The sequence below is a fragment of the Oncorhynchus kisutch genome, linkage group LG27 (genome assembly GCF_002021735.2).
Source record: "Oncorhynchus kisutch isolate 150728-3 linkage group LG27, Okis_V2, whole genome shotgun sequence".
Taxonomy (NCBI): domain Eukaryota; kingdom Metazoa; phylum Chordata; class Actinopteri; order Salmoniformes; family Salmonidae; genus Oncorhynchus; species Oncorhynchus kisutch.
Window position 1 is genome coordinate 37,061,022 of NC_034200.2, and position 22,933 is coordinate 37,083,954.

A 22,933-nucleotide genomic window follows, 5' to 3' on the forward strand; every position below is an offset into this window, starting at 1 on the left:
GCTACTGGAGAACCAGGGTTGGGCTGTTGAAGGTACTGGAGGACCAGGGTTAGGAAACACTGTTGGGGCTACTGGAGGACCAGAGTTGGGAAACACTGCTCTACCCAATAGCCCTGGCCCGCCCGAAATACCATTCCACATTACAGGTTCAACTAAACGTGGCCTAGATTGAAAGGGATGGAGGGATTGGAGGAGGTGAAGACATTGATGAATACACAGTTTCTTGCATAGTGGGGTGTTTGTCCTACTCACCTCAGGATTGATTTGGATGGGATGTTGTATCAACATGGATCAGAATTTATGACACAACAAAAGTTCACATTGAAAACTTTGACAAAAACCTAGGCGACTTTCCATTGTGGAGCCTGCAATAAGATGCAACTCTGAACTCTTGGGAAAACAGCGCCGCCCAGTGGATGGGAGGCTTATTGGATTCTCCACATTGACCCCTGTCAAGCATTCCATTCAAAACAGGACCTATTGCTATTTGAACTGAACTGAACTGATTAAATTTAAAAGGTGCGTTGTCGAGAAGTGTACTGCACTTGACTTTAAAAGGTCATTTTAAGCTTGAGCCGTCATCTGTAGCGTTCACCATGAATGCCATCTTCGAACGTCAGGGTAACGGCCTTTTAAATGACTCATTGTCAACAGTGCAGTGCCTTATGAACAGCACGCCTTTGATTGAATCCAGGACAGAGTATGTCAGATTAATTTTTAACACTGTATTTTTACTTTTTGTCTGACTGATATCATCTGTAGATGATATTTCACCCAGGTCATCTTTTTGTTGTTTTATTTGGCTTGAGGGACTGGATTTTCCACCAAACAGTTTCTATAGTAAACAGATATTATTATTTTTTAAGTTAAGACTTTATTACAATTTAATTTAATATTCTGCAACTCCTGATTTATTCCATCCATGAAACATACACGCAAAGGAGAGACAATTACAAGATTCTGATACAATGAATACAGTTGTGACGAGGCTAGGGTACACTGTTCAAGGCTCAGTTGTGATGAGGCTAGGGTACACGGTTCGAGGCTAGGGTACACGGTTCAGGGCTGTTGTGACGAGGCTAGGGTACACGGTTCAAGGCTGTTGTGACGAGGCTAGGGTACACGGTTCAAGGCTGTTGTGACGAGGCTAGGGTACACGGTTCAAGGCTGTTGTGACGAGGCTAGGGTACACGGTTCAAGGCTCAGTTGTGACGAGGCTAGGGTACACAGTTCGAGGCTAGGGTACACGGTTCAGGGCTGTTGTGACGAGGCTAGGGTACACGGTTCAAGGCTGTTGTGACGAGGCTAGGGTACGCGGTTCAAGGCTCAGTTGTGACGAGGCTAGGGTACGCGGTTCAAGGCTCAGTTGTGACGAGGCTAGGGTACTAGCTAAAAGCAGTGCCTTGTTCTTTACTCCATTTTCTAATGTCAAAATGTGTGTTCTGATCTGAAGCGATTATCAGTGAGAATAGCCTTTAATCTCACAACTCAGTACCATGGATATAGGACTTTTGCAGCTTCAGCATATCTCACCTTGTTTTTTGGTTGTTGCATTGAGCAAAGGATACTTCTAAAATGCTGTGGAGGCATTCTATTTACATTAGTCAAAGCCCTTCGGGGGGAAAAATAGATGTACAGCTTTTTGAGTTTGTAAAACAAAAATGTTATTCGCCTACAGTTTGTTTGTATTTGTCTTTTTATATATGAATTCTGACTTGGTCAATGTTTTGTGGCCTCGCCAATCATTTGGCCATATTCCTTGTTTCACTGGATTTATAAAAGTAGCAGAGCTCGGGGTAACAGAGGTCATCGCAATATCCCGATATCTGGACAACTGCAGTTACCTTCAACCTATTTCGATAAAGAATTATGGAAAATGTCATTATTTATATTGTCTATGAATATTTAAATATTTAAAGTGGAGATGGTTTGGACAAAAGTAGTGTCTGTTTTTGAGTCATTGCTCATGGTTTGTTTCACAGTTGATTTTATTTTATTGAAAAGTGAAGTATCTTCTCGGGGCAGTCTACTCGTGGACATAGTATGATTTTTAGTTATCACTTTCAGTTTTGGCCTTCGCGCATAGATGTATAAAATTGTTAACGCCGCAACTGCACCAGTCGGCTTGTTTTATTAGCATATTTTTTTTTCTTCTAGAAGGGATAGAAGTCAGTATTTCAGTTGAGATTTTCTGTAAGCAAAGGTGAAGAGGAATTGCGTATCAATAAGGCGATGCTCTTTGTAAAAACATGTCCTTTTGCTTAGTTTTCCCAAATTGTGCCTGAGAAGCATGTCATACCTCGAGTGCTCCAGAGTAGCACAGCGGGTCTAAGGCACTGCATCTCAGTGCTGGAGGCGTCACTACAGACCCTGGTTTGATTCCAGGCTGTATCACAACCGGCCATGATTGGGAGTCCCATAGGGCGGCGCAGAATTGGCCCAGCGTCGTCCGGGTTAGGCTGTCATTGTAAATAAGAATTTGTTCTTAACTGACTTGCCTAGTTAAATAAATAAATAAAAATTACGTACTTCATGTTTCACTGAATGCTGATTTAGAAATATTAGCAGGCGTCTTCAACACTTGGACCACAGCTTTAGTTAATGTAATGTCCTCAACACGTTTTTCTCATTGAAGAAATTTACTGTATTAAAAAAATATAATTTGTAGTGTGTTAACAGAGCATGGTGATGAGGCTTGTCTAGGTGTACACAGAATTCACTCATTCTGTTGAAAGATTCCAAGAAGCGTTGTTGAAATTGACTGCATTTTTGTACAGCAGCGATATAATTTTAAAGTACGAACTCTCATAATCCTCACCCTTCTGAAGAACTGTGTGAACTGCCTTGACTCAAATCCTGGTACAGCATTTTTTGCATACATGTGACCTATTTTGTAGTTGAACTTATATAAATATACATGCTGTACAATCTGAACGTGTGTTTTTTATATAGATTAATGCAATCTATACTCGCTGTGAAAATAAATGGTCTGAACCTGTTAAAGTAAGTGTTGGTTAGGTTATACAGTGCATTCAAAAAGTTTTCAGACCCCTTGACTTTTTCCACATTTTGTTAGGTTACAACCTTATTCTAAAATCTATTAAATCATCCCCCCCCCTCATCAATTTACACACAATACCCCATAATGAAAAGGTAAAGTTTTAAATTTTTTATGTTTGCACATTTATTTAAAAAATAAACTATTACATTTACATAAGTATTCAGACCCTTTACTCAGTACATTGTAGAAGCACCTTTAGCAGCGATTAGAGTCTTCTTGGCACACCTCTATTTGGGGAGGTTCTCCCATTCTTCTCTGCAGATCCTCTCAAGCTCTGTCAGGTTGGATGGGGAGCGTTGCTGCACAGCTATTTTTAGGTCTCTCCAGAGATGTTTATTTCGCCACTCAAGGACATTCAGAGACTTGTACCGAAGCCATTCTTTGCATTGTCTTGGCTGTGTGCTTTGGGTCGTTGTCCTGTTGGAAGGTGAACCTTCGCCCCAGTCTGAGGTCCTGAGTGCTCTGGAGCAGGTTTTCATTAAGGATCTCTATATTTTTCTCTGTTCATCTTTCCCTCTATCCTGACTAGTCTCCCTGCCACTGAAAAACATCCCCACAGCATGATGCTGCCACCACCATGCTTCCTCGTAGGGATGGTGCCAGGTTTCATCAGACCAGAGAATCTTGTTTCTCATGGTCTTGACTCTTGAGAGTCCTTTAAGTGCCTTTTGGCAAACTTCAAGTGGGCTGTCATGCCTTTTACTGAGGAGTGGTTTCCATCTGGCCACTCTACCATAAAGGCCTGATTTGGTGCACTGCAGAGATGGTTGTCCTTCTGGAAGGTGCTTCCACAGATTTGTGCCTCGACACAATCCTGGCTCGGAGCTCTAAGGACAATTCCTTTGACCGTATGACTTGGTTTTTGCTCTGATATGCACTGTGAACTGTGGGTCCTTTCCAAATCATGTCCAATCAATTGAATTTACCACAGGTGGACTCCAAGTTGTAGAAACATCAAGGATGATCAATGGAAACAGGATGCACCTGAGCTCAATTTCGAGTCTCATAGCAAAGGGTCTGAATATTTACATAAGCAGTGGGGATATTAGCATGTAAATCTTGGTGGGGCAAAAAATATATAAATAATATTTTGATTCATGCCAGAAAACCCACTACACAACACTAAATAATACACGAATTGCACTATAAAAGTGACAAACGGTGCCCACACACTGTTGGGGCCTACATAAAGCTGTCCCAACACCTGACTAATCAGCAGAGGCTTGTCTGGCAGCGAAACAGTTCATTCAGCCTCATTTACTGAATAACAGCTGACTTGCTTAAAATGTGTTTTTATAATGTCATTTTAGATGTACAAACTATGGCATAAGGGGACAACGAGCGGATACGAGGCAATCCATAATTTTAAGACATTATGAGCGAGCTAGGACGATCATAGTCAATATAACTTTGTTCAGCAATTTTGAATTGTACAGCGACAATTCAGAACATGGGCCGTTCTTACAGTATTCTCCCTGTACACCAAGTCAGAACCGTAGGATAAATTAAAGGGGGGGTATAAGCAGACAATGAAAGCTCTTACAATATTCGATTATTACATTTCTCTTAAACAGGCTATAGGTGTGCACCACCAAGTCAGAACTGTAGGTGAAATTAGGAGGGGAAACGGGAGCAAATTATTAGGGTGAGGCACATGGGCCACTAACAGCTTACTACACAACATACTTAGTGTTACTTTCTTAGCTACAGTATACATATCTCCCTGGCATATTTCATCATCTATACAGCAGCATACAAGACATTGTTGGACTCACCTTGTGCTGTGCTCACTTGAACAGGTGGCGTGGCGGTCCTTCGTGGGCAAATGTTGTCCTCAAAGTCGGCATTTTCTGGATTTATGGTGCTTTCAAGACAACTGGTAACTCGGGAAAAACAAGGTAGAATCTTGACGATGTGATCTTCAGGTCGTAGCTCGAGAGAGTTCCCGAGTTGGATGACCGTTCAAAACGTATTTTCTCAGTCGGAGCTTGTTTTTTTTTCCTCCAGAGTTCCCGGTTGATATTACTGAAATCAGATATTCCAGTTTTGACCATTGCAGAAGCCATGCTGGATTGACACCATGGCCAATGTTGAATGTTTATCCTTTTAATCTTGGAAAAGAGACCCTTAAATCCAGACTTGGGACCACACATCCACTCCACTGAAGAGCAGGCTAGTGCAACGCTTGCAGTTAGCCACTGATTCCTTCCAAACCATTCAGTTGAATTTGTGATTTCCAACTTGTGTAATGTTTATGTCCAATGGCCGATGAGCACCAAATACTGATCTATTATTTCTCTTCATATGACAAGGACTTGCCAGTAGATAGTCGACTTGATTCATGATGACTGTTTTGAAAGTGTGAACGTTCTTTAAATTTTCCTTATTGACTGACCTTCATGTCTTTTTAAAGTAATGGACTAATTTCTCTTTGCTTATTTGGGCTGTTCTTGACATTATTTGGACTTTTACCAAATAGGGCTATCTTCTGTATACCCCCCTACCTTGTCACAACAACTGATTGGCTTAAACACATTAAGAAAAAATCCAGAAATGTACTTTTAACAAGGCACACCTGTTAATTGAAATGCATTCCAGGTGACTACCTCATGAATCTGGTTGAGAGAATGCCAAGAGTGTGCAAAGCTGTCATCAAGGAAAAGGGTGGCTACTTTGAAGCATCTCAAATAGATTTAGATTTTTTAACACTTTTTTTGGTTACTACATGATTCCATGTGTGTTATTTCATAGTTTTGATGTCTTCACTATTATTCTACAATGTAGAAAATAGTACAAATAAAGAAAAACCCTTGAATGAGTAAGTCTCCAAACTTTTGAATGGTACTGTATGCTGAACAAAAATAAATGCAATAATTTGTAATATTTTACTGAGTTACAGTTCATGAGTAAATCAGTCAATTGAAATAAATTCTTTAGGCCCTAATCTATGGATTTCACATAACTGGGAATACAGATATGCATCTGTTGGTCACAGATACCTTAAGAAATGGGCCTCACGATCTCGTCACGGTATTTCTGTGCATTAAAATGCAATTGTGTTTGTTGTCCGTAGCTTAAGCCTGCCAATACCATAACCGCGACTGGGGCACTCTGTTCACAATGTTGACATCAGCAAACGGCTAACACAGCATGACATCATACACGTGGTCCTCGGTTGTGAGGTTGGTTGGACGTACTGCCAAATTCTCTAAAACAATGGCGGCGGCTTATGGTAGAGAAATTAACATTCAGTTCTCTGGCAACAGTTCTGGTGGACATTCCTGCAGTCAGCATGCCAATTGCAAGCTCCCTCGAAATGACATCATTTCCGGTCACAACTTGCAGACTTGTTTTCGAGTTGGTGTGTGTTTTGTTGCCAACCTATTTTGCTACCTGACAACTTCACGGTTTTTACTTTTTAATTACCGTATATATATATATATATTTTTTTTTCCCCCTCAACTTTTTCACTCCGGACGCTTTATCTGGACACGATTCGTCAGGACCTCCAACAGCCGAAGCTAAGTAGTAACATTAACATGATGCCTTCTAATTGCAGTCGCTGTACTCTCCTTCCGGCGAGGATAGCTGTGCTACAAGCCCAGCTTCAGACGCAATCGTTAGGCAAGGGGAATTTCAGTGTAGGAAAGGATGAAACAGCGTCTGTGCCACCAGTAAGTACAGATAGTAGTATAAATCCCCTGGCACAGTCCCCGCAGCCGGACAACTTGCTCAACCGGTGTCGCTCATTCAGCCGACAGAAACTTTCAACCGGTTTTCCCCATTCAGCAGCGAGTCAGAGGCAGAGTCTTCTCTGGTCTCTACTCCTCCCGTTACGGGGTCTGAGACGCCGAAGCTTCCCACCACAAATTGAAAACTCTAGTCATTGGCGACTCCATTACCCGCACTATTAGACTTAAAACGAATCATCCAGCGATCATACACTGTTTACCAGGGGGCAGGGCTACCGACGTTAAGGCTAATCTGAAGATGGTGCTGGCTAAAGCTAAAACTGGCGAGTGTAGAGAGTATAGAGATATTGTTATCCACGTCGGCACCAACGATGTTAGGATGAAACAGTCAGAGATCACCAAGCGCAACATAGCTTCAGCGTGTAAATCAGAAAGATGTGTCGGCATCGAGTAATTGTCTCTGGCCCCCTCCCAGTTAGGGGGAGTGATGAGCTCTACAGCAGAGTCTCACAACTCAATCGCTGGTTGAAAACTGTTTTCTGCCCCTCCCAAAAGATAGAATTTGTAGATAATTGGCCCTCTTTCTGGGACTCACCCACAAACAGGACCAAGCCTGACCTGCTGAGGAGTGACGGACTCCATCCTAGCTGGAGGGGTGCTCTCATCTTATCTACCAACATAGACAGGGCTCTAACTCCCCTAGCTCCACAATGAAATAGGGTGCAGGCCAGGCAGCAGGCAGTTAGCCAGCCTGCCAGCATAGTGGAGTCTGCCACTAGCACAGTCAGTGTAGTCAGATCAGCTATCACCATTGAGGCTGTGTCTGTGCCTCGACCTAGGTTGGGCAAAACTAAACATGGCGGTGTTCGCCTTAGCAATCTCACTAGGATAAAGACCACCTCCATTCCTGTCATTATTGAAAGAGATTATGATACCTCACATCTCAAAATAGGTCTACTTAATGTTAGATCCCTTACTTCAAAGGCAATTATAGTCAATGAACTAATCACTGATCATAATCTTGATGTGATTGGCCTGACTGAAACATGGCTTAAGCCTGATGAATTTACTGTGTTAAATGAGGCCTCACCTCCTGGCTACACTAGTGACCATATCCCCCGTGCATCCCGCACAAGTTCTGGCCTGGTTTAGATCTTATCTGTCGGAAAGATATCAGTTTGTCTCTGTGAATGGTTTGTCCTCTGACAAATCAACTGTAAATTTCGGTGTTCCTCAAGGTTCCGTTTTAGGATCACTATTGTTTTCACTATATATTTTACCTCTTGGGGATGTTATTCGAAAACATAATGTTAACTTTCACTGCTATGCGGATGACACACAGCTGTACATTTCAATGAAACATGGTGAAGCCCCAAAATTGCCCTTGCTAGAAGCATGTGTTTCAGACATAAGGAAGTGGATGGCTGCAAACTTTCTACTTTTAAACTCAGACAAAACAGAGATGCTTGTTCTAGGTCCCAAGAAACAAAGAGATCTTCTGTTGAATCTGACAATTAATCTTAATGGTTGTACAGTCGTCTCAAATAAAACTGTGAAGGACCTCGGCGTTACTCTGGACCCTGATCTCTCTTTTGAAGAACATATCAAGACCATTTCAAGGACAGCTTTTTTCCATCTACGTAACATTGCAAAAATCAGAAACTTTCTGTCCAAAAATGATGCAGAAAAATTCATCCATGCTTTTGCCACTTCTAGGTTAGACTACTGCAATGCTCTACTTTCTGGCTACCCGGATAAAGCACTAAATAAACTTAGTTAGTGCTAAATACGGCTGCTAGAATCCTGACTGGAACCAAAAAATGTGATCATATTACTCCAGTGCTAGCCTCTCTACACTGGCTTCCTGTCAAAGCAAGGGCTGATTTCAAGGTTTTACTGCTAACCTACAAAGCATTACATGGGCTTGCTCCTACCTATCCCTCTGATTTGGTCCTGCCGTACATACCTACACATACGCTACGGTCACAAGATGCAGGCCTCCTAATTGTCCCTAGAATTTCTAAGCAAACAGCTGGAGGCAGGGCTTTCTCCTATAGAGCTCAATTTTTATGGAACGGTCTGCCTACCCATGTCAGAGACGCAAACTCGGTCTCAACCTTTAAGTCTTTACTGAAGACTCATCTCTTCAGTTGGTCATATGATTGAGTGTAGTCTGGCACAGGAGTGGGAAGGTGAACGGAAAGGCTCTGGAGCAACGAACCGCCCTTGCTGTCTCTGCCTGGCCGGTTCCCCTCTTTCCACTGGGATTCTCTGCCTCTAACCCTATTACAGGGGCTGAGTCACTGGCCTACTGGGGCTCTCTCATGTCGTCCCTGGAAGGGGTGCGTCACCTGAGTGGGTTGATTCACTGATGTGGTCATCCTGTCTGGATTGGCGCCCCCCCTTGGGTTGTGCCATGGCGGAGATCTTTGTGGGCTATACTCAGCCTTGTCTCAGGATGGTAAGTTGGTGGTTGAAGATATCTCTCTAGTGGTGTGGGGGCTGTGCTTTGGCAAAGTGGGTGGGGTTATATCCTTCCTGTTTGGCCCTGTCCGGGGGTGTCCTCGGATGGGGCCACAGTGTCTCCTGACCCCTCCTGTCTCAGCCTCCAGTATTTATGCTGCAGTAGTTTATGTGTTGGGGGGCTAGGGTCAGTTTGTTATATCTGGAGTACTTCTCCTGTCCTATTCGGTGTCCTAAGTGAATCTAAGTGTGCGTTCTCTAATTCTCTCCTCTCTTTCTTTCTCTCGGAGGACCTGAGCCCTAGGACCATGCCCCAGGACTACCTGACATGACTCCTTGCTGTCCCCAGTCCACCTGGCCGTGCTGCTGCTCCAGTTTCAACTTCCACCTGACCGTGCTGCTGCTCCAGTTTCAACTGTTCTACCTTATTATTCGACCATGCTGGTCATTTATGAACATTTGAACATCTTGGCCATGTTCTGTTATAATCTCCACCCGGCACAGCCAAAAGAGGACTGGCCACCCCACATAGCCTGGTTCCTCTCTAGGTTTTGGCCTTTCTAGGGAGTTTTTCCTAGCCACCGTGCTTCTACACCTGCATTGCTTGCTGTTTGGGGTTTTAGGCTGGGTTTCTGTACAGCACTTTGAGATATCAGCTGATGTACGAAGGGCTATATAAATACATTTGATTTGATTTGAGACATCTGTGGCATTGTGTTGTGAGACCAAATGACACATTCTTGAGTGGTCTTTTATTGTCCCCAGCACACGGTGCACCTGTGCAATGATCATGCTGTTAATCAGCTTCTTGATATGCCACACCTGTCAAGTGGATAGATTATCTTGGCAAAGGAGAAATGCTCACTGGCAAGGATGTAAACAAAACATGTTTGAGAAATAAGCTTTTTGTGCGTATGTTATATTTCTGGGATCTTTTATTTCAGCTCATGAAACATGAGACCAACATTTTACATGTTGCGTTTATATTTATGTTCATTATGGAAATGTTTTGAAATCACAATGTACATTTTTGTTTTTTAAATCCAGATTTAAAAAACAAAAATGTATCCTGTGTAGCACCTTTACTTGAAATGACTGGATGAAATGAATTTCATGTTTCCTGAAATGTATAAAAACAACCAAGAACAACTTACTATGAGCACTTCAGTTGGACTCAATTATTTTATTGAAGATGGCAAAGACAAAAAATTAAGATTGAGCAAATTAGTAGATTTCTTTAGAAACATCAGAATTGATAAGCAGTAAATTGTGTGAACAGTTTTGTACACATAATACCATATTTTCCTAAAAAAACAAGCTGGGAAAAAAATAAAATAATAATTTTGTTTTGTGGTCATCATGGGGGACATCTATCATGGGAGCCAGTGCCCATGTGCAACCAGTAGTCCTGGTTCTTGAAGAGGACGAGGTTGTAGAAGTTTTCGCCACCCTTGTGAAACCCGTGTTCTGCATCTCCCCAGGAAACGGGACTGTCCATGAAGCCGTGTACAGTCAGTGACAGCCAGGATGTGATTTTGGGTTCGTCAAAGTACCGCCTGGGTTTAAGAGAAGACCACATAGTAAATGAGTATATATTTAAGATTAGATTTTTTTATATAACTTATTTCATGAGTGAACCGATACAGTCATGTGTTGCAGAAGGTGAACTTACTGCAGTTCCTGCAGCAGAGAGTAGATGTCTTCGGGCAGCAGCAGGCCGGACACTGTACAATGCAGGGCTTGGCTCACCAGTGTTTGGGGCTCTGGACAGACGTATGTTGAGAGGAAGCTGGCTGCTGTATTGTCACTAAACAACGAACAACATATTCACTAGCTTTCTGCATGAGTGTGTTTGTGTTATGAGAGAGAGATTAGCCACAAGGGAGAAGTTAATAATACCATGACAGATTTCCCTCTCTCTTACACAAGTGCCCAGTGCCACATACGGTGCCTTCAGAAAGTATTCATACCCCTTGACTTGTTCCACATTTTGTTGTGTTACAGCCTGATAATTTTTTTTTTTTTTTTTAAATCTCACCCATATACACACAACAGCTGATGCGCCATGTCTAATATTTTTTTTTAAGTCTAGAGTTATTGCTCGCCTGAGGTACAGTACCTTATGATAAGCTGTAGACCACACTATCTACCAAGAGAGTTCTCATCTATATTATTTGTAGCTGTCTATTTACCACTACAGACCGATGCTGGCACTAAGAGCGCACTCAACCAACTCTAAGGCGATAAGCAAACAAGAAAATGCTCACCCAGAAGCGGCGCTCCTAGTGGCCGGGGACTTTAATGCAGGCAAACTTAAATCAGTTTTACCACATTTTTTACCAGCATGTCACATGTGCAACCAGAGGAGAAAAAAAAAGTTGAGACCACCTTTACTCCACACACAGAGATGCATACAAAGCTCTCCCCCGCCCTCCATTTTGGCATATCTGACCATTAATCTATCCTCCTGATTCCTGCTTACAAGCAAAAACTAAAGCAGGAAGTACCAGTGACTTGCTCAATACGGTCAGATGGTGCGGATGCTACGCTACAGGACTGTTTTGCTAGCTGACTGGAATATGTTCCAGGATTCATCCAATGGCATTGAGGAGAACATCAGTCACTGGCTTCATCAATAAGTGTATCAACGACGTAGTCCCCACAGTGACCGTACATACATATGCCAACCAGAAGCCATGGATTACAGGCAACATCCGCATCGAGCTAAAGGCTAGAACTACCGCTTTCAAGGAGCAGGACACTAATCCGGAAGCCTATAAGAAATCCCGCAATGCCCTCCGACGAACCATCAAACAAGCAAAGCGTCAATACAGGATTAAGACTGAATCCTACTACACTGGCTCTGACATTTGTCGGAGGTGGCAGGGCTTGAAAACTATTACGGACTACAAAGGGAAACCCAGACACGAGCTGCCCAGTGACGCGAGCCTACCAGACAAGCTCACGTCGAGACAAGCAACACTGAAGTATGCATGAGAGCACCAGCTGTTCTGGATGACAGTGTGATAACGCTCTACGTAGCTGATGTAAAACCTTTAAACAGGTCAACATTCACAAAGCCGCAGCGCCAGATGGATTACCAGGACGTGTACTCAAAGCAGGCAAGTGACTTCACTGACATTTTCAACCTCTCCCTGACTGAGTCTGTAATACCTACATGTTTCAAGCTGATCACCATAGTCCCCGTGCCCAAGAAAGCGAAGGTAACCTGCCTAAAAGATTACCACCCCGTAGCACTCACGTCGGTAGCCATGAAGTGCTTTGAAAGGCTGGTCATTGCTCACATCAACAGCATCCTCCCAAATACCCTAGACCCACTCCAATTCACATACCGCCCCAACAGATCCACAGATGATGCAATCGCACTCCACACTGCCCTGTCCCACCTGGACAAAAGAAACACCTATGTGAGAATGCTATTTATTGACTAAAGCACAGCGTTCAACACCATTGTGCCCACGAAGCTCCTCACTAAGATAAGGGCATTTTAATGTATTATATGAATAGTGCCTTGGTCCTCTTTTTCTTTTTGATGACCAATTTACCCCCACCTATCTACCAAAATCAACTATTGTGTACCTTAGCAGCGCTTCCCTTCCTTCTCTTTTTCTTCTACAAGAAAAATCTAATTTACATAAATATTCCCACCCCTGAGTCAATACTTTGTAGAAGCACCTTTGACAGCGATTGATTTGAGTCTTTCTGGGTAAGTCTCTAAGAGCTTTCCACACATGGATTGTGCAATATTTGCCCATTATTCTTTAAAAAATAATTCAAATTGGTTGATCATTGCTCGAAAACCATTTTCAGGTCTTGCTATAGATTTTCAAGTAGATTTAAGTCAAAACTAACTCGGGAATATTCATGGTCTTCTTGGAAAGCAACTGCAGTGTAGATTGGTCTTGTGTTTTAGGTTATTGTCCTGCTGAAAGGTGAATTCATATCCCAGTGTGTGGGGAAAGCAGACTGAACCAGGTTTTTCTCTAGGATTTTGCCTGTGCTTAGCTCCATTTAATTTTTAAAAATTATCCTGAAAAACTCCTCAGTCCTTAACAATTACAAGCATACCCATAACATGATGCAGCCACCACTATGCTTGAAAATATGGAGAGTGGTTCTCAGTAATGTGTTGTATTTGCCCCAAACATGACACTTTGTATTCAGGACAAAAAGTTACTTTGCCACATTTTTTGCAGTATTACTTTAGTGCCCTTTTGCAAACAGGATGCATGTTTTGGAATATTTCTGTTCTTTATTTTCATTCTGTCAATTAGGTTAGTATTGTGGAGTAACTACAATGTTGTTGATCCATCCTCAGTTTCCTCCTATCACAGCCATTAAAATCAAACTGTTTTAAAGTCACCATTGGTCTCATGGTGAAATCCCTGAGCGGTTTTCTTCCTCTCTGGCAAATGAGTTAGGAAGGACGCTTGGATCTTTGTAGTCACTGGGTGTATTGATACACCATCCATAGTGTAATTAATAACTTCACCATGCTCAAAGGGATATTCAATGTTAGCTTTTTTTTTTACCCATCTACCAATAGGTGCCCATATTTGAGAGGCATTGGAAAACCTCCCTGGTCTTTGTGGTTGAATCTGTGTTTGAAATTGAGTGTCCGTTTGAGGGACCTTACAGATAATTGTATGTGTGGGGTACAGCGATTTAAGGTAGTCATTCAAAAATCATGTTAAACACTTATTGCACACAGTGAGTGCATGCCACATATTATTTAACCCATTTTAAATTCAGGAGGATGTGAGAATACTTCCTGAAAGCACTGTATTTATATCCATTAGAACTATATGGTTGTGTACGTACCAACTGACACCAGCGCTCACTGCTCCAAGCCACTCCAGGAAGCTGTGGGGGTCACAAGACCGCTGGTCCCCGCGCAGGTCCAAAGCGTTCAGGGATGGACATGGCATATCCTTCAGGGTGTGGCTACTGACCACTGGTCTGTGCTCTTTCCACTGGTAACGGGACAGGAGACTCTGCAGCGCTCTATCCCTATCCGCCCCTTGAAGTCGACAGATGCAATTTTAGAAATGCTTTGAAAGAAAACATTGGCCAGCTTACGGAAGCTCAGGGTCGTATTCATAAGAGCATACTGTAGCCAACAAAAAACGAGTTTCTTATTGGACAAATTCAGGTGGTCCCCTCTCTGTTTCCTCTGTTTTCTTCCATTTAGTCTAGTGAAAACAACCCAGGACTTGGACAGACTAGACATTACATGCCTCAGACTCAACAGTGCAAACAAACACAAAAGGTTCTCCTACCTGAATTGTGCCGTCCTAGCAGGAAGTCGCTTTTCAGAGGCACCCTTTCTTTAAGGCTGGAGAGAACTCGCTGGTAGCGCTTCCCTTCCGGCGCCATGGATTTGTCCGTCAGGTTAATGGTCACGACTGCAGAACATCCTCATTGTTATTAAATTCAACCAGGTTAGATTTCATTTCGAACATCACAACAACAAATTGCGAGTAAGAAACCAGGTGAGGTGTGGCGCAAAGAAATATCAATGAAATGTCAAAACATAATATGAAAAGATACATTATCCTTTCTCACCATATCTCATGGGCTGTCTGTGATTGTACTGTGACGGCTTTCCCTCCAGACCCAGCTGTTCATACGTGTCCTTATCCACAGAGAGGATCAGCTGACCTTGGATTCAGACAGAGCAGAGGTTTATTTACATGACCAGTCAATGTAACATCGGGCCTCCTTTCTTGTAGTACATTGTGCTAGTATTGAAAGTCAAATTACAACCAGTTTTGATGGTAGTGGAGTTAGTTTAATAGAAGCTGTATCACAACCGACCGTGGTTGAGAGTCCCATAGGGGCGGCGAACAATTGGCCCAGCGTCGTCCGGGGTTGGCCAGTGTAGGCCGTCATTGTAAATAAGAATTTGTTCTTAACTGACTTGCCTAGTTAAAGGTTAAATAAAATAAATTCTCTCCACTGACCCATGTGGCAGCCTGGCAGGGGAGCTCTGGGGTGTATTCATTAGTGCACACTGAAGCAAAATATTTGCAACAAAAAAATGAGTGTTTCTATTGGACAAATGTAGGTTAGTCCCGCCCCGTTTCGGCCCATTTGCTTCCTAGTGAATACATGCCTGGCAAATTCCATTGGTCCTATTGCCCAGGACAACATGACTGCAATTTTGTGATGTCTTCTAGTCCCAATATTATACACTACCGGTGAAAGGTTTTATAACACCTACTTATTCAGGGGTTTTTCTTCATTTTTACTATTTTCTACATTAGAATAATAGTGAAGACATAACTATTAAATAACACATGGAATCATGTAGTAACCAAAAATGTGTTAAACAAATCTACATTTATTTTATATTTGAGATTCTTCAAAGTAGCCACCCTTTGCCTTGATGACAGCTTTGCACACTATTGGCATTCTCTCAACCAGCTTCATGAGGTAGTCACCTGGAATGCATTTCAATTAACAGGTGTGTCTTCTTAAAAGTTAAGAAATTGCAGCCCAAATAAATGCTTCACAGAGTTCAAGTAACAGACGCATCTCAACATCAACTGCTCAGAGGAGACCGTGTGAATCAGGCCTTCGTGGTCAAATTTCTGCAAAGAAACCACTACTAAAGGACACCAATAAGAAGAGACTTGCTTGGGCCAAGAAACATGAGCAATGGACATTAGACCGGTGGAAATTTGTCCTTTGGTCTGGAGTCCAAATTTGAGATTTTTGGTTCCAACTGACACGCGATGTGGGTGAACGGATTATCTCTGCATGTGTGGTTCCCACTGTGAAGCATGGAGGAGGTGGTGTTATGGTGCTTTTCTGGTGACACTGTCTGATTTATTTAGAATTCAAGACACGCTTAACCAGCATGGCTACCACAGCATTTTGCTGCGATATGCCATCTCATCTGGTTTGCGCTTAATGGGACTATCATTTGTTTTTCAACAGGATAAAGACCCAACACACCTCCAGGCTGTGTAAGGGCTATTTTACAAAGAAGGAGAGTGATGAGTGCTGCATCAGATGACCTGGCCTCCACAATCCCCCAACCTCAACCAAATTGAGATGGTTTGGGATGAGTTGGACTGCAGAGTGAAGGAAAAGCAGCCAACAAGTGCTCAGCATATACGGGAACTCCTTCAAGACCGCTGGAAAAGCCTTCCTCATGAAGCTGGTTGAGAGAATGCCAAGAGTGTGCAAAGCTGACATCAAGGCAAAGGGTGGCTACTTTGAAGAATCTCAAATATAAAATATATTTTGATATGTTTAACACTTTTTTGGTTACTACATGTATTATTTAATCGTTTTTATGTCTTAACTATTATTCTACAATGTAGAAAACAGTAAAAAAATATATTTAAAAAAAATTGAATGAGTAGGTGTTCTAAAACATTTGACCAGTAGTGTACTTACTAGCCTGTTTTAGACCATGGCTACTACTCTACACACAAGCCTAAAATTGACAGTGGTCTTTTATTAAGACTACAGCGGTAGGACTACAGTGTGAGTCATGTCCTGTAATAAGATGATAATAGTGGTGATAGTGGTAAGGGAACTCACCGCTAGGGAGAAGTGCAATGGTGTTATCCTGGTCAATGCTTGTCTTGTAGGAAAGAGCATACAGAGCACCTGGGAAAACAAATAGGCATACTTTAAACTAGCATGAAAATAACACTTTTTTTTACTGAAAGGTAGTCGTTTCATTTACCCAATTTAATAAGAGTATGCAATAGTGTTATCCTTCTATGCACTTACCATTCCACACAACATTCTTCAAGAAGTCTTTATCCAAAAATTCATAGACTGGTAAATTTTTCACCAGAAAATACTTGCTGAAATTGTTTATGACACTGGCCAGCCGGGAAGAAAGGGCACCACATCCCGGTATTACAACCGACACCTGAGAGGATGAATTAATTACCTAATGTTTTTAGTTCACATCACATGCATCTATAGTGTCACAAATTATTACATTGGTAATTTGCTTAATCCACAGACTGGCTAGTTAGCAAACAGTGTTGTTTAGATTTAACACGTAGGTGAAACAAGTGGCAAAGCATACGAAGTAGCAGCAGGTTCCGTGCAGATAATCTAAACCATCTAACGTTAGCTACCACAGAACCATAAAAGTGCTTACCTTGTGGTTAAAATAATGTTTTGACACGTGAGTGTCGTGTCTAGACTTTTCATGCTCAAAGTTCGATTTCTCGCAAACAAGTAAACTTCTTGGACACTTGTCTAGCTCCGGGTACATTTTATTAGACTTGTATCAACAACAACAAATCTAAACACATTTAAACCAAAGACATTTAGCTATACACACACTTGCGAATCAAACATGTGAAATAGAGTATGTTCCTCTCTGAACGTGTAAACTACTTCCGGCTAGAGAGCCAGCGTGCTTGCTTGTCACGTGTTTAAAGTAGCCAATCGCGTGTTTAAAGTAGCCAATCGCGACCATAGCAAAACTCTAAACCACAGTTTAGAAACCTGTAGTCTTTGTCCAAACCATCAAATATGCATTTTCCTCGTTCAGAAGGACGCGACGTTTTGGATCGTTCAGATAGAAATATGCTATGTAGAACAAACATACCTCTCTTACATGTAGTATAAGGAATCACATAATCTCTATTGACAGCATTTCTGCAACGTTCGAGAATGTTAGGCAACCAAACGTGGCCCTGGCCTGCCAACAGAAATGTGCATTAGATGAGATGTCCCATACGTAAGATCAGTAGTGGTCAAGGAATTACATTTCATGACATTTATTTTGAAACATCAGTTTCAAGTGTTATTAGTCGTACGTACAAAATACACATGGATGTCCAACCAAATGCTTACTTACAGGTTCCTTCTCGACAATGCAACAACAATAACAAATAATAAAAGATAAGAATACGAACGTAAAGTAAATGGCTCAGTAGAATAGAATACACATTTAAGCATAAGTATAATACAGGAAGGCACAATTTATCATCCAATATTTACACATTTTGTGGAAGGGGGGATTGGGGGGCAAGTTTTTAAATTGTGCAGTATTTAGCAATAATAAATAAGAGTCTTGCAGCAGCAGTTGTGATGTGTGTGTGTGTGTGTGAGTGAGTGAGTGAGTGAGTGCATGTGTTCTAGGTGTGGAGACTGTGCAGTTGAAGTTACACATTTGTTTAAAAGCTTCTTTAAAAAATAATAATAATTCATTAAACTAGGCAAGTCAGTTAATAACATATTATTATTTACAATGATGGCCTACCCCGGCCAAACCCGGACGATGCTTGGTCAATTGTGCGTTGCCTTATGAGACTCCCAATCATGGCCAGATGTGATACAGCCTGAAATCGAACCTGGGCGGCTGTAGTGACGCCTCTTGCACTGATAAAAATACACATAAAAAAATATAAATCAATGTATCCACATTCATAAAATTTGAAGGAGCTTCAATTACATTGAGAAATACATCTAAACACATGTTGTTGGTCCCATGTTTCATGAGCTGAAATAAAAGATCCCAGAGATGTTCCATACACACAAATGGCTTATTTCTCTCAAATGTTGTGCACAAATTTGTTTACATCCCTATTAGTGAGCATTTCTTATTTGCCAAGATAATTCACACACCTGATAGGTGTGGCATATTAAGAAGCTGATTAAACAGCATGATCATTACACAGGTGCACCTTGTGCTGGGGACAATAAAAGGCCACTATAAAATGTGCTGTTTGGTCACACAACACAATGACACAGATGTCTCAAGTTGAGGGAGCATGTAATCGGCATGCTGACTGCAGTAATGTCGACCAGAGCTGTTGCCAAATAATTTAATGTTAATTTCTCTATCATAATCCGCATTCAACATCATTATAGAGAATTTGGCACCACGTCCAACCGTCTTCAAAGCCGCAGACCACGTGTATGGCGTTGTGTGGGTTTGCAGTTTGCTGATGTCAACGTTGCGAACACGATTGCATTTTATCAATGGCAATTTGAATGCAAAAGAATACTGGGAGTCCCATTTCTTTAAGGTATCTGTGACCAAAAGATGCATATATGTATTCCCAGTCATGTGAAATCCATAGATTATGGCCTGATGAATTTATTTCAATTGACTGATTTCCTCATATGAACTGTAAGAATCAATGAAATTGTTAAATGTTCCATTTATATTTTTGCTCAGCATAGTTGAAATGACCAACGAGCAGTAGAAAATCTTACAGATTGCACCTTTAGGGAAAACCCTCATGAGTTCTACATGACATAAAGCTTGAATTTCCACTGCCTGGTATATCTGCTGAAAGATCATGACGTATGAAATGGAAATTAGTACTGCATGCTGATGAAGCCACGAGTAGTCATTTATAGCAGACATTTCCAGATACACAAGATGTACTTGTAAATCACAGGAGTTTGGTGGCACCTTAATTGGGGAGGATGGGCGTGTGGTAATGGCTGGAGTGGTATAAGTGGAAAGGTAACAATGCCATTCCATTCGTGCCGTCCTCCCCTCAGCAGCCCCCACTGCTTGTGACGGACAGGGAAAATGTATCTGGTAGGAGAGGAGGTTCACATGCATTATGTGCCTTACCTGAATATCTCATCAGAGCACTCTCCCATTTATTTGTATTAGATTGTGGTCATTTCTGTGAGAACAAAACAATAACAGACCGACGAATACTACAAGGGTTGAGCAGTGTTAAGAGTAGAGCACTTTACGGCAGTTCTTGTCAGAGTCTATCAGTTCCATATTTATCATTTGTCACGTTAAAATGTATTATTAAAGGAGCAATCAGCAAGTGACTTTCCCTACTGTATTTTTGTTTTTTTATATTTATTTAGCTCCTTTGCACCCCATTATTTTTATTTCTACTTTGCACATTCTTCCACTGCAAATCTACCATTGCAGTGTTTTACTTGCTATATTATATTTACTTTGCCACCATGGCCTTTTTTTTGCCTTTACCTCCCTTATCTCACCTCATTTGCTCACATCGTATATAGACTTGTTTATACTGTATTATTGACAGTATGTTTGTTTTACTCCATGTGTAACTCTGTCGTTGTATGTGTCCAACTGCTTTGCTTTATCTTGGCCAGGTCGCAGTTGTAAATGAGAACTTGTTCTTTAACTTGCCTACCTGGTTAAATAAAGGTGAAATAAATAAAACTACTTACTGTTGCCATTGATTCTTGAAGAATATTTATAAATTCCCAATGAGTTTAGTTCAACCATCTTACCACATATTTTGAAGCTATACCGTGTCTGTTTACAAACTTTCATCTTATGAATGGGCAGTCCTTGCCTCCATTGCCCCGTCTATGAATTTGAGAGTTGATTTCTTCGGCCCCATCCCTCAGCTTTTCATCTAAAAAAAAAAAATGCAGCGATGTGCCGCATCAGTGTTTGAAATGTTGATTACCCCTTTAAGCTTTAGTTACTGTATTTCATTAGAGACAAAGCTAATAATACATTTTATATTCATTGATATCCGCTTAATTTACGGCAACTTGGCCAGATTGCGCTCATGTTTATCACATGTTCAGTCGTGAATTAGTTTCTCTAATCTGAGCTTCAACGAACAGCGGTTTGGAAAAAGCTTTTCAGCACAAGTTAAACATCTGCCATAGTACATACACAAACGGTGTCTTCTGTGATCGTCAAGGCTTGACTCAACAAGCAGAGCATGAATTTATAATAATCTGTGGCTTAGACACCAGAAGTAGTGACATTTAAACATTGAGAGTAAATCATGTGAAATTATTAAATAGTATTATAACAACATCCAGCCAAACTCTAAAACCACATACTGCACATATTACTGTTTAATTGAGATGCTGCAGTCATTGCAACAAAGGGGTATTACATATCACTACAAGCTGTTACAAATACATATAAATGATAACATGAGTTAAGAGTTTTAAAAAGAGATCATACATTTCAATACATCAGAGAGAAATGTTGTCTGGTGTAAGTGCTTTCTGGGACTAAAGCCTTTCCTCAGTGTTGTTACCATAGCAAAACATGACTTTAACTGTCCAAAATGTGGTCCAAGACATCCTATGATAACAACAATCACAACACCACTACTACAAACTCAGAGGTCCCTGTGCACTCCAGTTTCCTCCACAATGGTCCTCTGAGCAGTGTACATCTGGCCAATGGACACCTGCAATGGAAAGAGATCAATAAGTGTTTACATGACAATGCACAGATGTTTTCTGACTTTTTATAGCCTGTAGTAGGTTGTATGGACTGGAGTAGATGGATTTGTATAAGGTCTGCCCTCAAAAATTGAGACAAATATTTCTGAATATTGACAAGCTAGTACTTATTTCACAATTCACAAGGCATTGTCTAACTCATGTACAAAGTCTTACTGAATATTTGAATAGGCTATTCTACTAACAATTAACATCCATAATATGCACATCTAAATCAACACTACTGAAGAGTCACTCACCTGTCTCTTGATGACAGCAAGATTCTCTCTGGCCTGGTTGAGCAGCATGTCCAGAGTTTTTGGGTTATCAACATGGAGATTCTCCCTGAAGCTATCCTTTACCCTGCGCAGGGCATATGTTCTGAAAGGCAGGAGCAAAAAGTAAATACATCTTAAATCTGGTGGAGAAAAAATGTTATAGAAGTTGCGTTACTTGCATTGCCATTCAACAAACATTTCAGACGGTAATTTAAAAAAAGCCTACTGTATGCTCGCCTTGCAGGCTTGTTTTTGTTCAGTATAAAAAAAAAAAAATCATGCGACTCATACCTACATTTGATTTGTAGCCTCGAGAGGGCGCTAGCGGACGCTGTTGTTCCTGTCTTGACTTAGGCAAGTGGAAAATATAGGACAAACTGCGACCACTAACAGTTTATGGAGGTTAGTCTAATTGCTTCGTCCACGTAGCTAGATCCTGTCAGGGTAACCACTAGATAGTTAGTTAACTATCATATCATTGGTGTCAGATCTTTGCAAAGCCCAAAGTGTTTTGTTTGAATACGTTCACTACTTTCGCCAGCGTGAGCTAGCTAGCAACGTTACAGCTCATTAAAAAAACCTAGTTAGCTAAGCTACCTCTAACGTTACAGCACAATACATTTTTTAAAGTAAATATATTATATAAAAAGATGGTACTAGAAACTCACACTAAGAAGTTGTGCTTTCCACAACTTCTAGCAATGGAAACGTTAACGACTGTCTAACGACGTTGTAAAATACATTTTGAACTTACTGTAAAGCTAGTTATATCAACATTAGATTGAACACATATATAATTCTAACCAGTGTAGCTACATTCAATCCCTTACCTGTAATTGTAAGAGGGGAATTTTTTGCTCTCTTTTATAAGCATCCTGTATAAGGAGATCACCTGCGATCTGCTGCATGACGCCATGTTGGTTCATGTAAACACTATGATCGCGTTTCCTTGACTCCTTCGCCTTCTTCTCAAAAACCCCATTGGATAAGAAAGTCAGATGTCCTGCCCCTCTGACCTTCTCCTCCAATCGGTTTTGAGAAGTACCATGCGGTGACACAGCCCGACAGGATGTTTCTCAACAGAGAAAGGAATGAATTAGTTTGTCTTTCACCAATTCAAAATTATAAAAGGCTTAAAGGCTCAAAATGTATCGTATCAGTTTCACTTACGGTCAAGAGGAGTGACAATTATGCCACATAAAATTCGAGATAGTTGAAAACAGATTTTTGAT

At 41.3% G+C, this 22,933-nt stretch overlaps 1 protein-coding gene across 2 annotated transcripts; it reads right to left on the reverse strand.

The window, feature by feature from the left end:
• Window positions 1-10,370: 10,370 nt before the first annotated feature.
• Window positions 10,371-22,664, reverse strand: LOC109872353 (LYR motif-containing protein 4A). Of its 2 annotated transcripts, XM_020463556.2 has the most exons (10): window positions 22,532-22,634; window positions 21,684-21,804; window positions 17,369-21,389; window positions 16,987-17,131; window positions 16,792-16,860; window positions 14,803-14,898; window positions 14,517-14,642; window positions 14,059-14,257; window positions 10,889-11,023; window positions 10,371-10,772 (listed from the first exon to the last, which is right to left on the reverse strand). In XM_020463556.2, exons 3-10 carry the CDS (start codon window positions 17,483-17,485, stop codon window positions 10,574-10,576), a joined length of 1,086 nt encoding a protein of 361 aa, XP_020319145.1. In that variant the 5' UTR covers window positions 17,486-21,389; window positions 21,684-21,804; window positions 22,532-22,634; the 3' UTR covers window positions 10,371-10,573. The 2 variants fall into 2 exon arrangements, with proteins under 2 accessions (XP_020319145.1, XP_020318665.1); XM_020463076.2 differs by lacking the exons at window positions 10,371-10,772; window positions 10,889-11,023; window positions 14,059-14,257; ... (2 more) ...; window positions 16,792-16,860; window positions 16,987-17,131 and having other exon boundaries at window positions 21,028-21,389; window positions 22,532-22,664.
• Between the last annotated feature and the right edge of the window lie 269 nt (window positions 22,665-22,933).